This window comes from Anabrus simplex, chromosome 5 (genome assembly GCF_040414725.1).
Source record: "Anabrus simplex isolate iqAnaSimp1 chromosome 5, ASM4041472v1, whole genome shotgun sequence".
Classification (NCBI taxonomy): domain Eukaryota; kingdom Metazoa; phylum Arthropoda; class Insecta; order Orthoptera; family Tettigoniidae; genus Anabrus; species Anabrus simplex.
In genome coordinates, this window is record NC_090269.1 from 305042040 (window position 1) to 305057614 (window position 15575).

General features: G+C 41.3%; 1 protein-coding gene across 3 annotated transcripts in view; it reads left to right on the forward strand.

The window, feature by feature from the left end:
• The window catches only part of LOC136874020 (proton-coupled amino acid transporter-like protein CG1139), a 206297-nt gene that overhangs the window by 78138 nt on the left and 112584 nt on the right, over positions 1–15575 (forward strand). The window contains exon 1 of one of the 3 annotated variants that reach the window (XM_067147487.2): positions 3524–3558. The exons of the other annotated variants lie outside the window; for them this stretch is intronic. Coding sequence (XP_067003588.2) covers positions 3546–3558 — 13 coding nt within the window. The 5' untranslated portion in view covers positions 3524–3545. Of the gene's footprint in view, positions 1–3523; positions 3559–15575 lie in introns of those variants that run through there. 3 annotated transcript variants of the gene reach the window in all.

Sequence of the window (15575 nt, forward strand, 5' to 3'; positions counted from 1 at the left end):
ACAGGGGCCTTGTGGGGTATGGGAAGATTGGAAGAAATAGACAAGGAAGAGGGAAGGAAGCGGCTGTGGCCTTAAGTTAGGTACCATCCCGGCATTTGCCTGGAGGAGAAGTGGGGAAACTACAGAAAACCACTTCGAGGATGGCTGAGGTGGGAATCGAACCCCCCTCTACTCAGTTGGCCTCCCGAGGCTGAGTGGACCCCGTTCCAGTACTCGTACCACTTTTCAAATCTCGTGGCAGAGCCGGGAATCGAGCTCGGACCTTCGGGTGTGGCAGCTAATCGCGCTAACCATTACACCACAGAGGCGGGCATTATTATTATTATTATTATTATTATTATTATTATTATTATTATTATTATTATTATTATTATTGGGATACTAACCGAACTGTCGGGGTCAATTTCTTTTTCCCATAGATATATCTAATTTTACTCTGAAGAAAGCACACACACACAAAAAAAATCGTTCCTATAACATTAGACTTATCACTATAGTAAGAAAGTCGTAAAATAGTTTGGGAGAAAGTAGTATGCAAAAGTCAAGTATCAAATTGCTGCCGGAAGCAAGGAGTGCAATGGTCTCATAGAGACAGTTGTGTAAATAAATCTTGTGTTACGAACACAATAAGCACGTATAGCGGCTCAGGAAAAAATAATCCGGAGTTGTATCGTAGCCGTTCAGGCAAGGAACTCAACGTTGAAAATATCCTAGGGATATGAGCTACGAATTTTAGGTAAATAAAGTATGAGAATATATTCTTTATCTATTCCTAAAAATTACAATCCTTTCCTTCATCTTTGTCATCCGGTTGATTAGATTAGCAGTTTGGCTTTTTCTACCACTACGAGTGCTAATATGACTCAATGCACAGTTTCACTTAAGCCCCTATAACTACAGTCGGTGTGGACATTTTTCAAATAAATAAAATATCGACTGAGGGTATTGAATCAAGGAATACATTACAGAAAGATTTGTGCAAATAAATTAATTTGGCGAGGATTTGGATCAATAATAAAAAAAGAAGAGCAAGAAAAAGAAGCAGCAATCCAGAAAGGAGTGAGGCAAGGCTGCAGTTTGTCCCCTCTCCTTTTCAGTGTTTACATAGAACAGGCAGTAAAGAAAATCAAAGAGAAATTTGGAAAGGGAATCACAGTCCAAGGGGAGGAAATCAAACCCTTGGCATTTGCCGATGATATTGTTATTTTATCTGAGACTGCAGAAGATCTCGAGAAGTTGCTGAATGGTATGGATGAAGTCTTGGGTAAGGAGTACAAGATGAAAATAAATAAGTCCAAAACAAAAGTAATGGAGTGCAGTCGAAAGAAGGCAGGTGATGTAGGAAATATTAGATTAGGAAATGAAGTCTTAAAGGAAGTAGATGAATGTTGTTACTTGGGTAGTAAAATAACTAACGATGGCAGAAGTAAGGACATAAAATGCAGACTAGCACAAGCAAGGAAGAGCTTTCTTAAGAAAAGAAATTTGCTCACTTCAAACATTGATATCGGAATTAGAAAGATGTTTTTGAAAACTTTCGTGTGGAGCGTGACATTGTATGGAAGTTAAACATGGACGATAATTAGCTTAGAAAAAGAGAATAGAAGCTTTTGAAATATGGTGTTACAGAAGAATGCTGAAGGTGAGATGGATAGATCGAATCACGAATGAAGAGATACTGAATCGAATTGGTGAGAGGAGATCGATTTGGCTAAATTTGACGAGAAGAAGAGATAGAATGATAGGACACATCTTGAGACATCCAGGATTTGTTCAGTTGGTTTTTGAAGGAAGTGTAGGTGGTAAGAACGGTAAGGCTAGACCAAGGTATGAATATGACAAGCAGATTAGAGCATATGTAGGATGCAGTAGTTACGTAGAAATGAAAAGGTTAGCACAGGATAGGGTGGCATGGAGAGCTGCATCAAACCAGTCTATGGACTGATGACTCAAAGAACAATAAAACGAGCAAAGAGGCAAGCGATTTTAGACTGTCTTTCCGGAACTGCATTTAGGCCGGAAGTGTTTTTCGAAAAGAAAAAATGTAAGTTTCATAATCTATCCAAGACTCACAATTCCAAACCTTATTGGGGCCTTTAGCCCTTCAACTTTCTACACAATTGAGGAAATTGATTAATTTTATTTTTTTCGTAGTATGAGGATCCCTACTTTGACTGCTAAGAAATGTTTTCACCATTACAATAGTTTGATACCTTTAACATAGTTCGTGAAGCCTCCGTGGCTCAGGCGGCAGCGCGCCGGCCTCTCACAACTCGATACCGTGATTCAATTCCCGGTCACTCCATGTGAGGTTTGTGCTAAACAAAGCGGAGGCAGGACAGGTTTTTCTCCGGGTACTCCGGTTTTCCCTGTCATCTTTCATTCCAGCAACACTATCCAATATCATTTCATTTCATCAGTCAGTCATTTATCATTGCCCCAGAGGAGTGCGACAGGCTTCGGCAGCCGGCACATTTCCTATCCTCGTCGCTAGATGGGGGCTTCATTCATTCTATTCCTGACCCGGTCAGATGACAGGGATCAGACTGTGGATTTTCAACATAGTTCGTGCTGTGGGTTACTGTAGTCACGTCCTGGTTCGGCTGAGTGGCCTAGTAAATGGTCCTGAGAGTCGGATACCAGCTTCTATGGAACAGGAGTGACCACCTCGGTCATGTTCTGAGTCATGGACCTCCTTGTGCTCAGGCGGTTAGGACTATACAATCCACCGGTAGTTCCTAATCCGTTAGAGCAGATGATTCGCCGTGGCTACTACGCAGTTTTCGGGCTTACCAGCTGCCGTTTGGTAGATTATGGTCTTCCGGGGCTGTTGGTTGTTTAGATATCATTTACTGTATAAATACTATACGTTCTCGTGTGACGCTCGAAACACTGCGCAGAGCACAGTAGACCCTACACGAACGAAACGAAAATTGTATTATACGTAAAAACATCGCCTCCGTCGCGTAACGGTTAGCACTATTACCTCCCGTCCTCGGGGGCCGGGCTCGACTCCCGGTACTGCCAGAAATTTAAGAATGGCAGGAGGGCTGGTATGTGTTTAAAATGATTCATGCAGCTCACCTCCATTGGGGGTGTGTCTGAGGAGATCTGCACCACCTCAGGACCAGTTAACTTTATTTTACATAAAAGGTACTAATACGTAACTATATCTTAGACAATGTCAAAGTTATATTCTTCGAACAAATTCTGATGGCAATGTAAAAATATAAAGTTTTACAAATTTGTAGGTCCAAATTCCATTTAATGCCAGATCTGCGTAGAGATTATGGCAATAATATCTTAAGAATGGCGTTCAAAACCTGTCTCAGAGATCCTTTAGTAAAGGAATTCAGTTGTGTAGCAGTGAGCATTACATACGTATTAGAAGGACAAAGGCAGTCACGTGGTGCATTCTTACAGTACGTTCATGATGATCTAATTAGCTGCTATACTGTTAATGATGCGATAAATAGTGGTCACATTCAGGAATCTTACGTACATCACGTCAGTACACGAGCAACAGGACACTACTCATCATCAACATGGTGCTCTGGGGTGAGTACTCACACTGTAATTCATATCACATTATTTAAAGTTGGTTTTCCTTAATACTCAAAGTTCTTCCGATGTTACTAGTTCTCACTGTGAATTTTCACCTCCGGTTATCAAGGTCATGGATATTAACCAGCCAGGGGAAGTCATATATTTTAGGGATGGGAAAAAGTCCATTCGGCTCCTCATGTTGTATATCAACACCCACCCCTGCCCCCTCATGGCGCAACAGCCAAGGAGGGCCACGGCCTACCAAGAGACCGCTGTTCAGCTGGAAAGCCTGCAGAATATGAGGTGTCGTGTGGTCAGCACGACGAATCCTCGCGCCGTTATTCTTGGCTCTATGTCAGTATGGAAAAAATCTCTGGTGTTTACTAGACAAAATTATCATCAGTCAGTCACTACTGATCTGCATTAGGGCAGTCGCCAAGGTGGCAGATTATCAGTTGTTCACCAGGTCTTTTCTTAAGTGGTTTCAAAGAATTTGGAAATTATTCCAACCCATAATTCATCTTTCTATAAAGGAATATTTTTCCCCAATATGTACTCTTGAATTCCAACTTTATCTTCCTACGCATTACGATGTATCCTACTTTTAGAAACACCACTCACGCTTATTCGCGTCTACTAACGTCATTCCACGCCATATCTCTATTGACAGCATGGAACATACCGCTTAGTTGATCAGCTCGTCTCCTTACTCTGAAGTCTTCCATCCCAAATTTTGCAACGTTTTCGTAATACTACTCTTTTTACGGAAATAACTCAGAACAAATCGTGCTGGTTTCCTTTAGGATATTTTCCAGTTCTCGTGTCAAGTAACCCCGCTGAGAGTCCAATGCACTGGAACCATATAATTTGGGTCTTACCAGTGACTTATACGCCCTCTTCTTTACATCTTTACAAGAGCCCTTAAATACCCTCATAAGCTTATGAAGAAATCTACAACCTTTATTCACAACTTTGGTAATGTGATTCCCCAATGGAGATCTTTCCTCACAATAACACCTAAGCACATTCAATGTTTTGTAGGAGGAAGTATCACACCATCACCATAGAAATTAAAAATGAGAGGACTTTTCTTCTTGGTAAAACTAACATGCTGACTTCATCATAAACGCAGCAATAAGTCACCCAATAGAATTCCCGTTTCTCTGCAATCCGACAGAGCAAAATAGAACATCGAATTTAACATAGGCCTACAGTTAATCTAAATGCCGAGGCAAATCCAAATGCCTGTATATGGTAGCTGATACTCTTTTATTATTATTATTATTATTATTATTATTATTATTATTATTATTATTATTATTATTATTATTTTAAAGGAAGGGAAACGGTTACAAAATCAAAGTCACCACAAAATAAATTGAAGGGGAACTCGAGAGAGTAACGCACTCTCTATCCCCTATTTACAGTTTAAAATTTTATGAAATTTTACATTAGCCGAAAGAAAGTTTACATTTTAGAAAACCGGTGGTTGCATAGTTAAAGATTAGTACCTTCCCCTCGGATAAGTTTGAGGAGATAGCTACAGAGATAGAAAACTGGTGGCCATTACCTGGGCTGATGTTCTGTCTGCCAAGAATGAGGCACTTCGTCTCCTGTCTTAAAACACACACACTCAGAAATTCGGCGATCTACAAAACAAGGTAGCTTGAAAAAGCCGCAGCTTATATACCCGAGGGGAGGTTTCGAGAAGGTTCTGGACTAAATCCGGACCCACCCCCTCATTTTTATTGGCCGAATAAAAAGCTACAAGAAACCTGTGATAGGCTGAAAAATAAATACAAAAATTTCTAATTGGCCAGATTCAAAAGCTGGCGGGACGAGGAGGAATTATTGCAAACCTTCAAATATCAAAATAAATGAAAGTTGATTTAGTTATGAAAACCTATAAACACAAAACCTTTAAATCACAAATCTTCCACCGAGCTCGATAGCTGCAGTCGCTTAAGTGCGGCCAGTATCCAGTATTTGGGAGATAGTGGGTTCGAACCCCCCTGTCGGCAGCCCTGAAGATGGTTTTCCGTGGTTTCCCATTTTCACACCAGGAAAATGCTCGGAGAAAAGTTCAGACTACTTGCTGTACACCAAAACAAAATAAATAAATCCAGTCAGTTTAGGAAACTTTAAAATAGCATATTACTCTGTTACTCTTTATGAGTGACATCTTCCGATTAATGTCCCAACTTCATGCAGTAGCTGTTTCACGTTTTGTTTGATAGGTAGAGTTCCTTAAGGTGCTTCTTTTAAATGTGCGGTGTTGAGGTGTACCTCCTGGTAGAATTATTATTATTATCATTATTATTATATTGGTCTTATGATCTGCTAAATAGGCCTGCGTTTACGGTTTTCGGAGAGGCCGCGGTTCCGGAATTTTGACCCTCCGGAGTTCTTTTACGTGCCAGTAACTGTCACAAGGTTGGCGCATTTGAACACTTTCAAATACCATTGGACTGAGTTGGGATCGAAGCCGCCAACTTGGACTCAGAAGGCCAAAACACTACCGTCTGAGCCACTCCTTCCGGCACTTCCACTTGTATCAGCTTCTCACATTCACCTTTCCTATCCGATCTTCCTTGGTCAGACCTTGTTATCTTCCGACCTCGACATTATTAGGTTTGCGAGATCTAGAGAGTCTATCATTTACACGCCCTTCGTCTCACCTTTGTCCGAGACATTCATTCCTCGAAATCAGACACCTTGCTCGACTCTTCTAAAAGTTGTTCTTTCTTCCTAGTAAACTCGTGTCCTTATCCCAAGGTGGTGCTGCTCTTTTCAGGCACACCCCCAATGGAGATGAGCTGTATGTACCATTTTAACCACATACCAGCCCTCCCGCCATCCTTAAACTTTTGCAGTATGGAAAATCGAACCCGGGCCACTGAGGAAGGCAGATAATAACACTATATGTCTTTTCACGAGAGTTTAATCCTGATGTAAGCATGGTATGTCCACGCCTCCGCCAAAGAAAGAGTTGTGATTCGCTGAGTTGTGGTACCGACCTCCGCCCCGTCAACATCTCGTGTTCGGACGTACAGCGCTGCGCATCGCTTACGAAAACAGTGCCAAGATCTGAACTTTTGAATAAACGACTAAACCTGGATTATGTTCACTTAGTTTATTGAACACATTGTCCGACTCGTTGACGGTCAGCGTACTGGCCTTCGGTTCAGAGGGTCCCGGGTTCGAGTCCCGGCCGGGTCGGCGATTTTAACCTTAATTGGTTAATTCCAATGGCACGGGAGCTGGGTGTATGTGTTGTCTTCATCATCATTTCATCCTCATCACGACGCGTAGGTCGCCTACGGGTGTCAAATAGAAAGACCTGCACCTGGCGAGCCGAATCCGTTATGGGATATCCCGGTGGGATATCCCGGCACTGAAAGCCATACGACATTTCATTTCATTTCATTGAACACATTCACAATGCACTGCCTATGGTCACTTCTGAGCGGTTTTCCTCTTTCATTCCTTCAGTGCTTCAGTACACGCGATGGTCCTACCTGTTACTCCATTTCTTTCACCACGAATACTGACACTGACTGCTGCAGCAAGATGCAACACCTTATCTCCACGCTGTACAGCTTGGGACTTGCCCCCACTACGGGAAGACTTCCTGTATTACACCACGATTTATGCCTTCATTTCTCGTTATTTAATCACTATTTTTTTTAAACAAAACCATATATATACCGGTTTATATGACAACCATATTTTAATTTGATTACGTACTCTTCCAAACTCTCTAAATGTAATAAACTAAAATAATAAAAAAGTTAATGCCACGTACTAGACTACTTTTCTTCGAGCTCGCATACAGTCGAGTGAGTGCGACGGTTGCTTCTCCAGTCAACTACGTCTATGTCCACGCGGAAAGGCAACGTGCTCAGCCTATTTGTTTACATCAACGAGCTAGAATAACATAGAGGGGCTGTATACCTGAGATCAGCGCTCCCTGCTTGAAGCAAGTTGATAAGGGGCAGCCATGTTAACGGTTGTCAAAACAAAGCGAATTGGCGCGAGAGCATATGTTGAGGTGACAGGGAGATCGTGCATGCCAATTTAATTCCCTAAGTTTTAAGAAGTGAAAAGATAGATTCTCGCTTTCAAGAATGCCAGCCGTAAGCTCAGCGTATGGTTGTACTAATCGGAGTAATAAAACCAAGGATATATCGTACTTAAAGTATTACTGAATTATAGCCGAGATTACTTTTTGTAATTTCTGTTTGTAATTAAATCCATTTTATAGCGAAAGTACGGATAGCCACGATAATTATTTGTCGAATTTTGTTTCAGATTTCGTTTAAAGAACAAGGAATTAACTGAACAATGCGATGTGAGGGCGAAAAGAGATAAATGGTATCCCACTCAATTCAGTTGCTTATGCTCTGTACATTTCCAGCCCTATTTAATTTTCATTCACATTTACAAATAAAGGAAATGGAACGCCCACCACCAAGAAAACGTAACCACAAAAAAATCACTTATTTCGTTCAAACGTACACCAAGTATGATAAATACATCATTTTACTGCTATTTTTGAAATGTCCTTTATTGTAGATGTCTGTTGCCTTGGTTTTTAAAACTACGCCACACTTCATAATGGACAACTTTCAAGCTAGTAATCCCAGTATGATATGGTAATGGGGGAAACATGATATCCCCCCTATATTATAATAAATAATTTCACTAAACGATTATTGTGGTAAAGTATTCATGGGCCGCCTCTGTGGTGCACTGGTTAGCGTGAGCAGCTGCCACCCCTGGAAGCCCGGGTTCGATTCCCAGCTCCGCCACGAAATTTGAAAAGGGGCACGAGGGCTGTAACGGGATTCTATCAGCCTGGGGAGGTCAACTGAGTAGAAGTGGGTTCGACTCCCACCTCAGCCATCCTGGAAGTGATTTTCCGTGGTTTCCCACTTCTCCTCCAGGCAAATGCCGAGATGGTACCTAACTTAAGGCCACGGCCGCTTCCTTCTCCCCACCACAAGGCCCCTGTTCAGCATATCGGGTGCAGCCCTCCCTCACAGTTGTATCCCCCGACCCAATGTCTCACGCTCCAGAACACTGTCCTTGAGGTAGTCGAGGTGGGACCCGTCGCTGAGTCCGTGGGAAAAACCAACCCGGGAGGGTAAACAGAGAACACAGTACTCATGAGGATGCAATAATTTTAAAAATATTTACAGAATGAGGTTGTAACCTATTATAGGTCCCTATGATTTTAAGGTTTCCTGTCATAAATATTTATGTCCATCGTTTTTATTCTAATTTACGCTTAACCACAACAGCCAAGCAGGGTAACGCTCTTGTTCCGATTTCGAGGCCTATTCGTATGTCAGTGTGCGATGATTTCGAACTACCCTACAATCAACTGAACCGGGCGAGTTGGCCGTGCGTGTAGAGGCGCGCGGCTGTGAGCTTGCATCCGGGAGATAGTAGGTTCGAATCCCACTATCGGCAGCCCTGAAAATGGTTTTCCGTGGTTTCCCATTTTCACACCAGGCAAATGCTGGGGCTGTACCTTAATTAAGGCCACGGCCGCTTCCTTCCAACTCCTAGGCCTTTCCTATCCCATCGTCGCCATAAGACCTATCTGTGTCGGTGCGACGTAAAGCCCCTAGCAAAAAAAAAAAAATCAACTGATCGTGATGTTGGCCTCGTGCCGTAATATGATGAAGTGGCGGTATTCGCTTTCATGCTTCAAGCTTTCGGCAACGGACTTTAATTTTCCCCCAGCGATTCTAAAATGCGCATTTTCTACACTTTTCGTCATTTAAAGGCCATGCCTACTTGCTTGTGTGACAACAGGAAACATGGCGGACGTTCGTTCTATTAGGTTCACCCAGGCAGCGCTTCCGCCTCTCTATGTTATTCTAGCTCGTTGGTTTACATCAGGATTAAACTCTCGTAGAAAGCGGTATAACAACTACGCTAGTCGTTTACGTCATACTAACATACAGATGTTTTTCGACGACGCAAGCACGAGAAAGGGCTAAGACTAGAAAGACAGCAGCCATGGCCTTAATCAAGGAACAGTCCCCAGGCATTTGCCTGGTGTGAAAATGGGACACCACGGAAAAGCATCATCAAAGCTGCCGATTGTAGAGCTCGAACTCATCATCTCCCGAACGTAAGCTGCGTGACTCTACCGAGCAGTCAACTCACTCGGTTGATAAGAGTTACAAAGGTCTGCTTGCGTAGTTTATTTCACCTCAGATGAATAATCACCACAACCAATTCTTATAGACTGTTACACATGTCGTAGTGTTGGAATTTTGTCCCGCCGGAGTTCTTTCACGTACCGGAACGACATAAACTTTTCGCATTTAAACATAAACACCTTGAAATGCCATCAAACTCAGTCTGTAACGAAAATTTTCTTGGAAACAGGTGAGCTACAGAAGAATTCTTCACTATATCTCTGGAATATAGTCTATATCATTGCCTACGCTCTACACGTACGACTGTTATCCGAAAAAATGGTGTTGCTATGCTAAGTGGTTCACCCATGTACCGCTCGTAAACATCGGAAGCTCTCAGACGTATGCCTCTGAACCTAGGCCTCCGTTCCCCACTCTCCTAATTAAGGTACCCGGGAGGAAAAGAGTGCTTCAATATCATAGCCCCTTTCAGACTAATGGCAACATCCTGAGTGCTTTATTTATACAACGAGAGTTTTGTCAAGGTTTGTAATACAAACAACTGTGCTTGACTAGTCTCATTGGCACAATCTTTCTTAGTCATATTATTATTAAATTACATATTTATGACAAACATAAAGACAATTCAATAAAAAATCTCTCCAAGCGACATCAGGACTCGCAGTGAAAATTAACACGCTATAAGTAATACACAGTCTTCATCCGTAACTACATGAGAATGTTAAAAATTAAATAACTGGAAAGGAGGTTCAACCTATTCAATACTCAAAAGAAAGAAACGTAGCAATCACATTTCTATTTAAATGGGACCGGTTTCGACCTTAGTCTAGGTCATCATCAGCCATAAAAAACATATAAAATGTTTATGAATGTTGGAGGTCAGTTCCACACTCTGTTAGGCACAAAGACACGACATCACATTCTGTCCTGCACAAAGTCACAACACTACTAATCAACATACGAAGATCAAAAAGGCTTGAATTCGCAGACGAACAGATCTGTAGTAGAAAGCCGCCAGCTCCCGCGAAACGTTCTCCACTCTACTTTGGTGTTTGGCCGCAGCGCGTGACCTTGAGTGTGCCGCGCTGGTCACCGGGAGCTGGCGGCTTTCTACTACAGATCTGTTCGTCTGCGAATTCAAGCCTTTTTGATCTTCGTATGTTGATTAGTAGTGTTGTGACTTTGTGCAGGACAGAATGTGATGTCGTGTCTTTGTGCCTAACAGAGTGTGGAACTGACCTCCAACATTCATAAACATTTTATATGTTTTTTATGGCTGATGATGACCTAGACTAAGGTCGAAACCGGTCCCATTTAAATAGAAATGTGATTGCTACGTTTCTTTCTTTTGAGTATTGAATAGGTTGAACCTCCTTTCCAGTTATTTAATTTTTAACATCAATAATTTCAATACGGAACAATGAAATTTTTATCTTTAAATACATGAGAATGTAGAAAATTTTGTGGAAGAAGATGAAGAAATCGTTCATAGCCTAGAGATGACTTGCTATCCCACGGAACATGCGCGAATGACAATTTGGGGGTCATTCTTCTGGCTCATTCGCTAACTTCATTTATGAGAGAAAATCATAGTGTACACTGTCGCGGTGTAGGGGAATCAACACTGGCGGGTTTGATTAAGGCTTCAATCGCTGTGTTTGTTTTAATGGTTTTACCCGTGTTAGAATTTTCATCTTTCATGGTTTTAGCCATGCTAAATTCATAATGATTTACCATAGATCTTTTTATCATTTTCCTGATTTTGGAAAATAAAGACATGAAATGACATGCCCGTTGTTTATTATGCCGATACATTCCGACTTGACTCGTTGTATTTAAACTAAACTATTACGCTCGTCGTCTTCCTTAACGATACTTCATTCCACAACACTCTTAAAATACAACCGGAACATAATCATCCATCATATTATTCAAAGAACACATACAGCAAGTCTTATGTATTTGCTGGTATTATTCATGCTACTGTGTATTTCCGCGCTTCGCCATGCATGCAGTCCCGCAAGGAGCGTCAGATTAGCTTGCAGTCGCGCCAGGCTTCATGCGAACCGACTCCTGTGTTTGGAATCGAAGTAGTTGACACTCTCGATTCCAGCCTTCAGTCGAGCATATCCTTACTGTAGAGTTGTAGACCGACACAGATAAGTCTTATGGCGACGATATATCCCTAGGAGAGGGAAGGAAGCGGCCGTGGCCTTAATCAGGGTACAGCCCCAGCATTTGCCTGGTGGGAAAATGGGCCACGAACCCACTATCTCCTGGATCCAAGCTCACAGCTGTGCGCCCCTAGCCGCACGGCCAACTCGCTCGGTGTAGACCTTACCAGCGTTAACATAATTTACGACCCGTTATTATCGGTAGCAATGGCGTTTCACGCTGTTGTAATTTCGTTTCACTTGTTCCTTCCCTGTAAACCACGGGGATGACTATAATGTTTGCATGTTGGCGGAGCAGTGCGATTTTTGGTTTGTCTGCGTGGCACAGTTATTTGTATCAAGTTATACAACGAAGTGTCCGCGATTTTAAGAAAAGCTGAGCAAAGCAATTTTAGACCCTCAAGATAGCAACGTTATTGCATCACTCAGGAATATCATACTGTTTCCAAATACCTCGGTCCTTTTTTTAAATAATGAGATACAGAACACTGTTGTTGCACATGTTTTCTGGAAAGTGTTTCCATTTTAAGACATTTACTTTTTTCTTGTAATGATCACCCGTTCAAGCACGATTCTGAAACTAGAGACATATTGTACATCAAAATGGAGTCCACTAAGTACACATAACTTAATGTTAAATAATAATAATAATAATAATAATAATAATAATAATAATAATAATAATAGTAATAATAATGTTGATGATGATAATAATAATAATAGTAATAGTATTTGCTTTACGTCTCACTAACTATTTTTACGGTTTTCGGAGACTCTGAGGTGCCGGAATTTAGTCCCGCAAGAGTTCATTTACATGCCTGTAAAGCTACCGACACGAGGCTGATGTATTTGAGCACCTTCAAATACCAACCGGACTGAGCCAGGGTCGAACCTGCCAAGTTGCGGTCAGAAGACCAGCGCCTTAACCGTCTGTGCCACTCAGCCCGGCGAACTTAATTTTAGCACAAAATAATTTCATATGAATTTTCTTCCTAATTCCAGTAGTTTTCAGGAAACATGTTTTTGTGTTTCGACGCATGCTTTATCATATAAAAACCAAAATAACGTGTATACTACTCTCACAAATAAGAGGAATATACATATATGATAATCCACAACCTGTTTCCAGTCATTCGACTGAATCAGGGATAGAATGAATGAAGCCCCCATCTAGCGACGAGGATAGGAATTGTGCCGGTTGCCGAAGCCTATAATATACATGTGTAGGACTTATAATTACATTTCCTTAAAACTGTTTATTTCATTTTCTTCGCAACTTTGTAGAAAATTGCGCGTTTTTATATCAAAGGAGCATACCGAGAATGCGGCCCAGAGTGCTGACACATTCAGCGTTAAGTCGGAAAAACGTAGGCAAAATAGTGAATGATTCAATAGTGTAAAATCATACACATAATTTATTGAAAGTAGGTATTATCCTCGAGCTAGAATAAGTCGCAGCGAGCCGATGAGCGAGGAGGTGGTTGGAGAACTGGGCACACACACTATACCCTTATTATTATTATTATTATTATTATTATTATTATTATTATTATTATTATTATTATTATTATTATTATTATTAAAAGAAGCGTTTTGACAGATAGGGCTAGAGGGAGAAGCATTACACATGCCATTTCACGGTGTTGCCACATTCCTGCATTCCTTTCTCCTTCCCTTCGCTTGCGGCTCGCTTGTTCGTTCGTTCAGACCGCTCCGTTCTATTGTACGTAACTCAGAAGTGAGAGGTTTGACAACTCCAAGCAACACGAGCCGGCCAGCAGGCTTATTTCCATGGTAACCGCAGTGGATCTACCCACGTTTCCAAGGCAGCCATACCCCTTACTCCCTTCTCCTTACCCAGGCAGCCAATAAATGGACCTCAGGCTAAGAACTGTCAGAACGTAGCTTTCAGTCCTGCGCATCATCCTGTTCAGAAAACGTACCCACGTGCTCTTACAGTTGTGTGCATAATGTATACGTGCCGTTTATTCGTTCTCGGTTCCAAGACATTCTTATAGTGGAAAATTAATTTTGTTAGGGCATTTGTGTATAGTGTATAGAGGTTTATTGCATAATTTAGCATGCTATATACTGTAGTATTTTAGAACATAGGGATTTAGTATATCAGGATTTAGCATCGTAATCTAGGTAATAATCTAAAAATATCATAGGGTAGCTAAGATGACGGTAAAAAAAGGGAAAGCAGCTCACAGTAGAACGAGAATTTTGATGACCAATATACAGTGCATAACAGTCTTGATTGTACACCCCACTTAGCAGATATAATGTCTTTATAATTTCTAAATAGTACGTAACCAGTGCACAAGACATGGATAAGTTATTGCACAAGGTGTTGAGAACTTGATGTTAGCGATCAAAAGTCTCGGTACACCATTTTAAAAGAATATGAGTGATATATGTTGTGTAGTGGCCTATTTGCTTGCAACAGTCTTGTTTGTACACGTTAGCTACCTCGTCGCTCGGGAACACTCCTAGCTAGTTGGTGTGTATCTGTGCTGTGCTAGTGTGTATAGTTTCGCAGTTAGTGCACCAGACCGTGTGTTACATAGGCCTAATGGGTAAAAGAACAGAGTTAAGTGACGAACTAAAAAATGTAATTGTATCTCTCGGATTGCAAGGGTATTCTTTGCGTGAAATTGGACGCAAAGTAAATAAACCTCATTCCACAATACACTATGTGTTGAATAAATTCAGATATAGAGGAACCACGAAGAATTTGCCAGGGAAAGCAAAAGAAAAGATACTGAATAGGCGAGATGAACGTTATATTGTGAAACAAGTAAAACAGAATCCACAATTAAGTGCGCCTAAGATCCGCGTAATGCTAGAAGAAAGGACGAAGAAGAAAATGTCAAGTCAGACAATTCGTAGGGTATTGTGGAAATATGATTATCACGGTAGACGACCACGGAAAAGGCCGTTTGTTACTAAGAAAAATCGACAAGCCAGAATGAAATTTTGCAGAGAGTATGAAAACAAGGATTGCACATTCTGGAACAAAGTTATTTGGTCAGATGATACTAAAATATCTCTATACGGTTCGGATGGAAACAGTTATGTATGGAGAAAAGTTAATACAGCCAATAAACCTGCAAATACGCTACCCACCGTAAAACATGGAGGTGGATCAATTATCATTTGGGGGTGCATTTCGTCTTGCGGAGTGGGAAATATAGAAATCATCACTGGCATCATGGACAGATGGGGTTATTTAAACATTTTAAAGAACAATGTCAAACAGAGTGCAGTAAAAATGGGGTTGGGGTCTTACTATATATTTCAGCAAGACAATGATCCCAAGCACACAGCTGATATTTGCAAGCAGTGGCTGATATGGAACGTACCATCGCAACTGCGAACTCCTGCCCAATCCCCTGACATGAACCCCATAGAACATTTGTGGGTCGATCTAAAAAGAAGGGTTCATGCAAGGAAACCTCAATCACTAGAGCATTTAAGAAGTATAGTCAACGAAGAATGGGATAAAACCAACCCAAAAATATGTGAGAAACTGGTTCATTCGATGCAGCGAAGGTGCAAAGCAGTTCTCAAGGCCAGAGGATACTCATCGGGGTATTAACGAGTGTTTTTGTGTGAACATTTTGCTCTCTTCTGTAAGTGTACAAACAAGATTGTTGCATGATGAAACGCCCGGTTT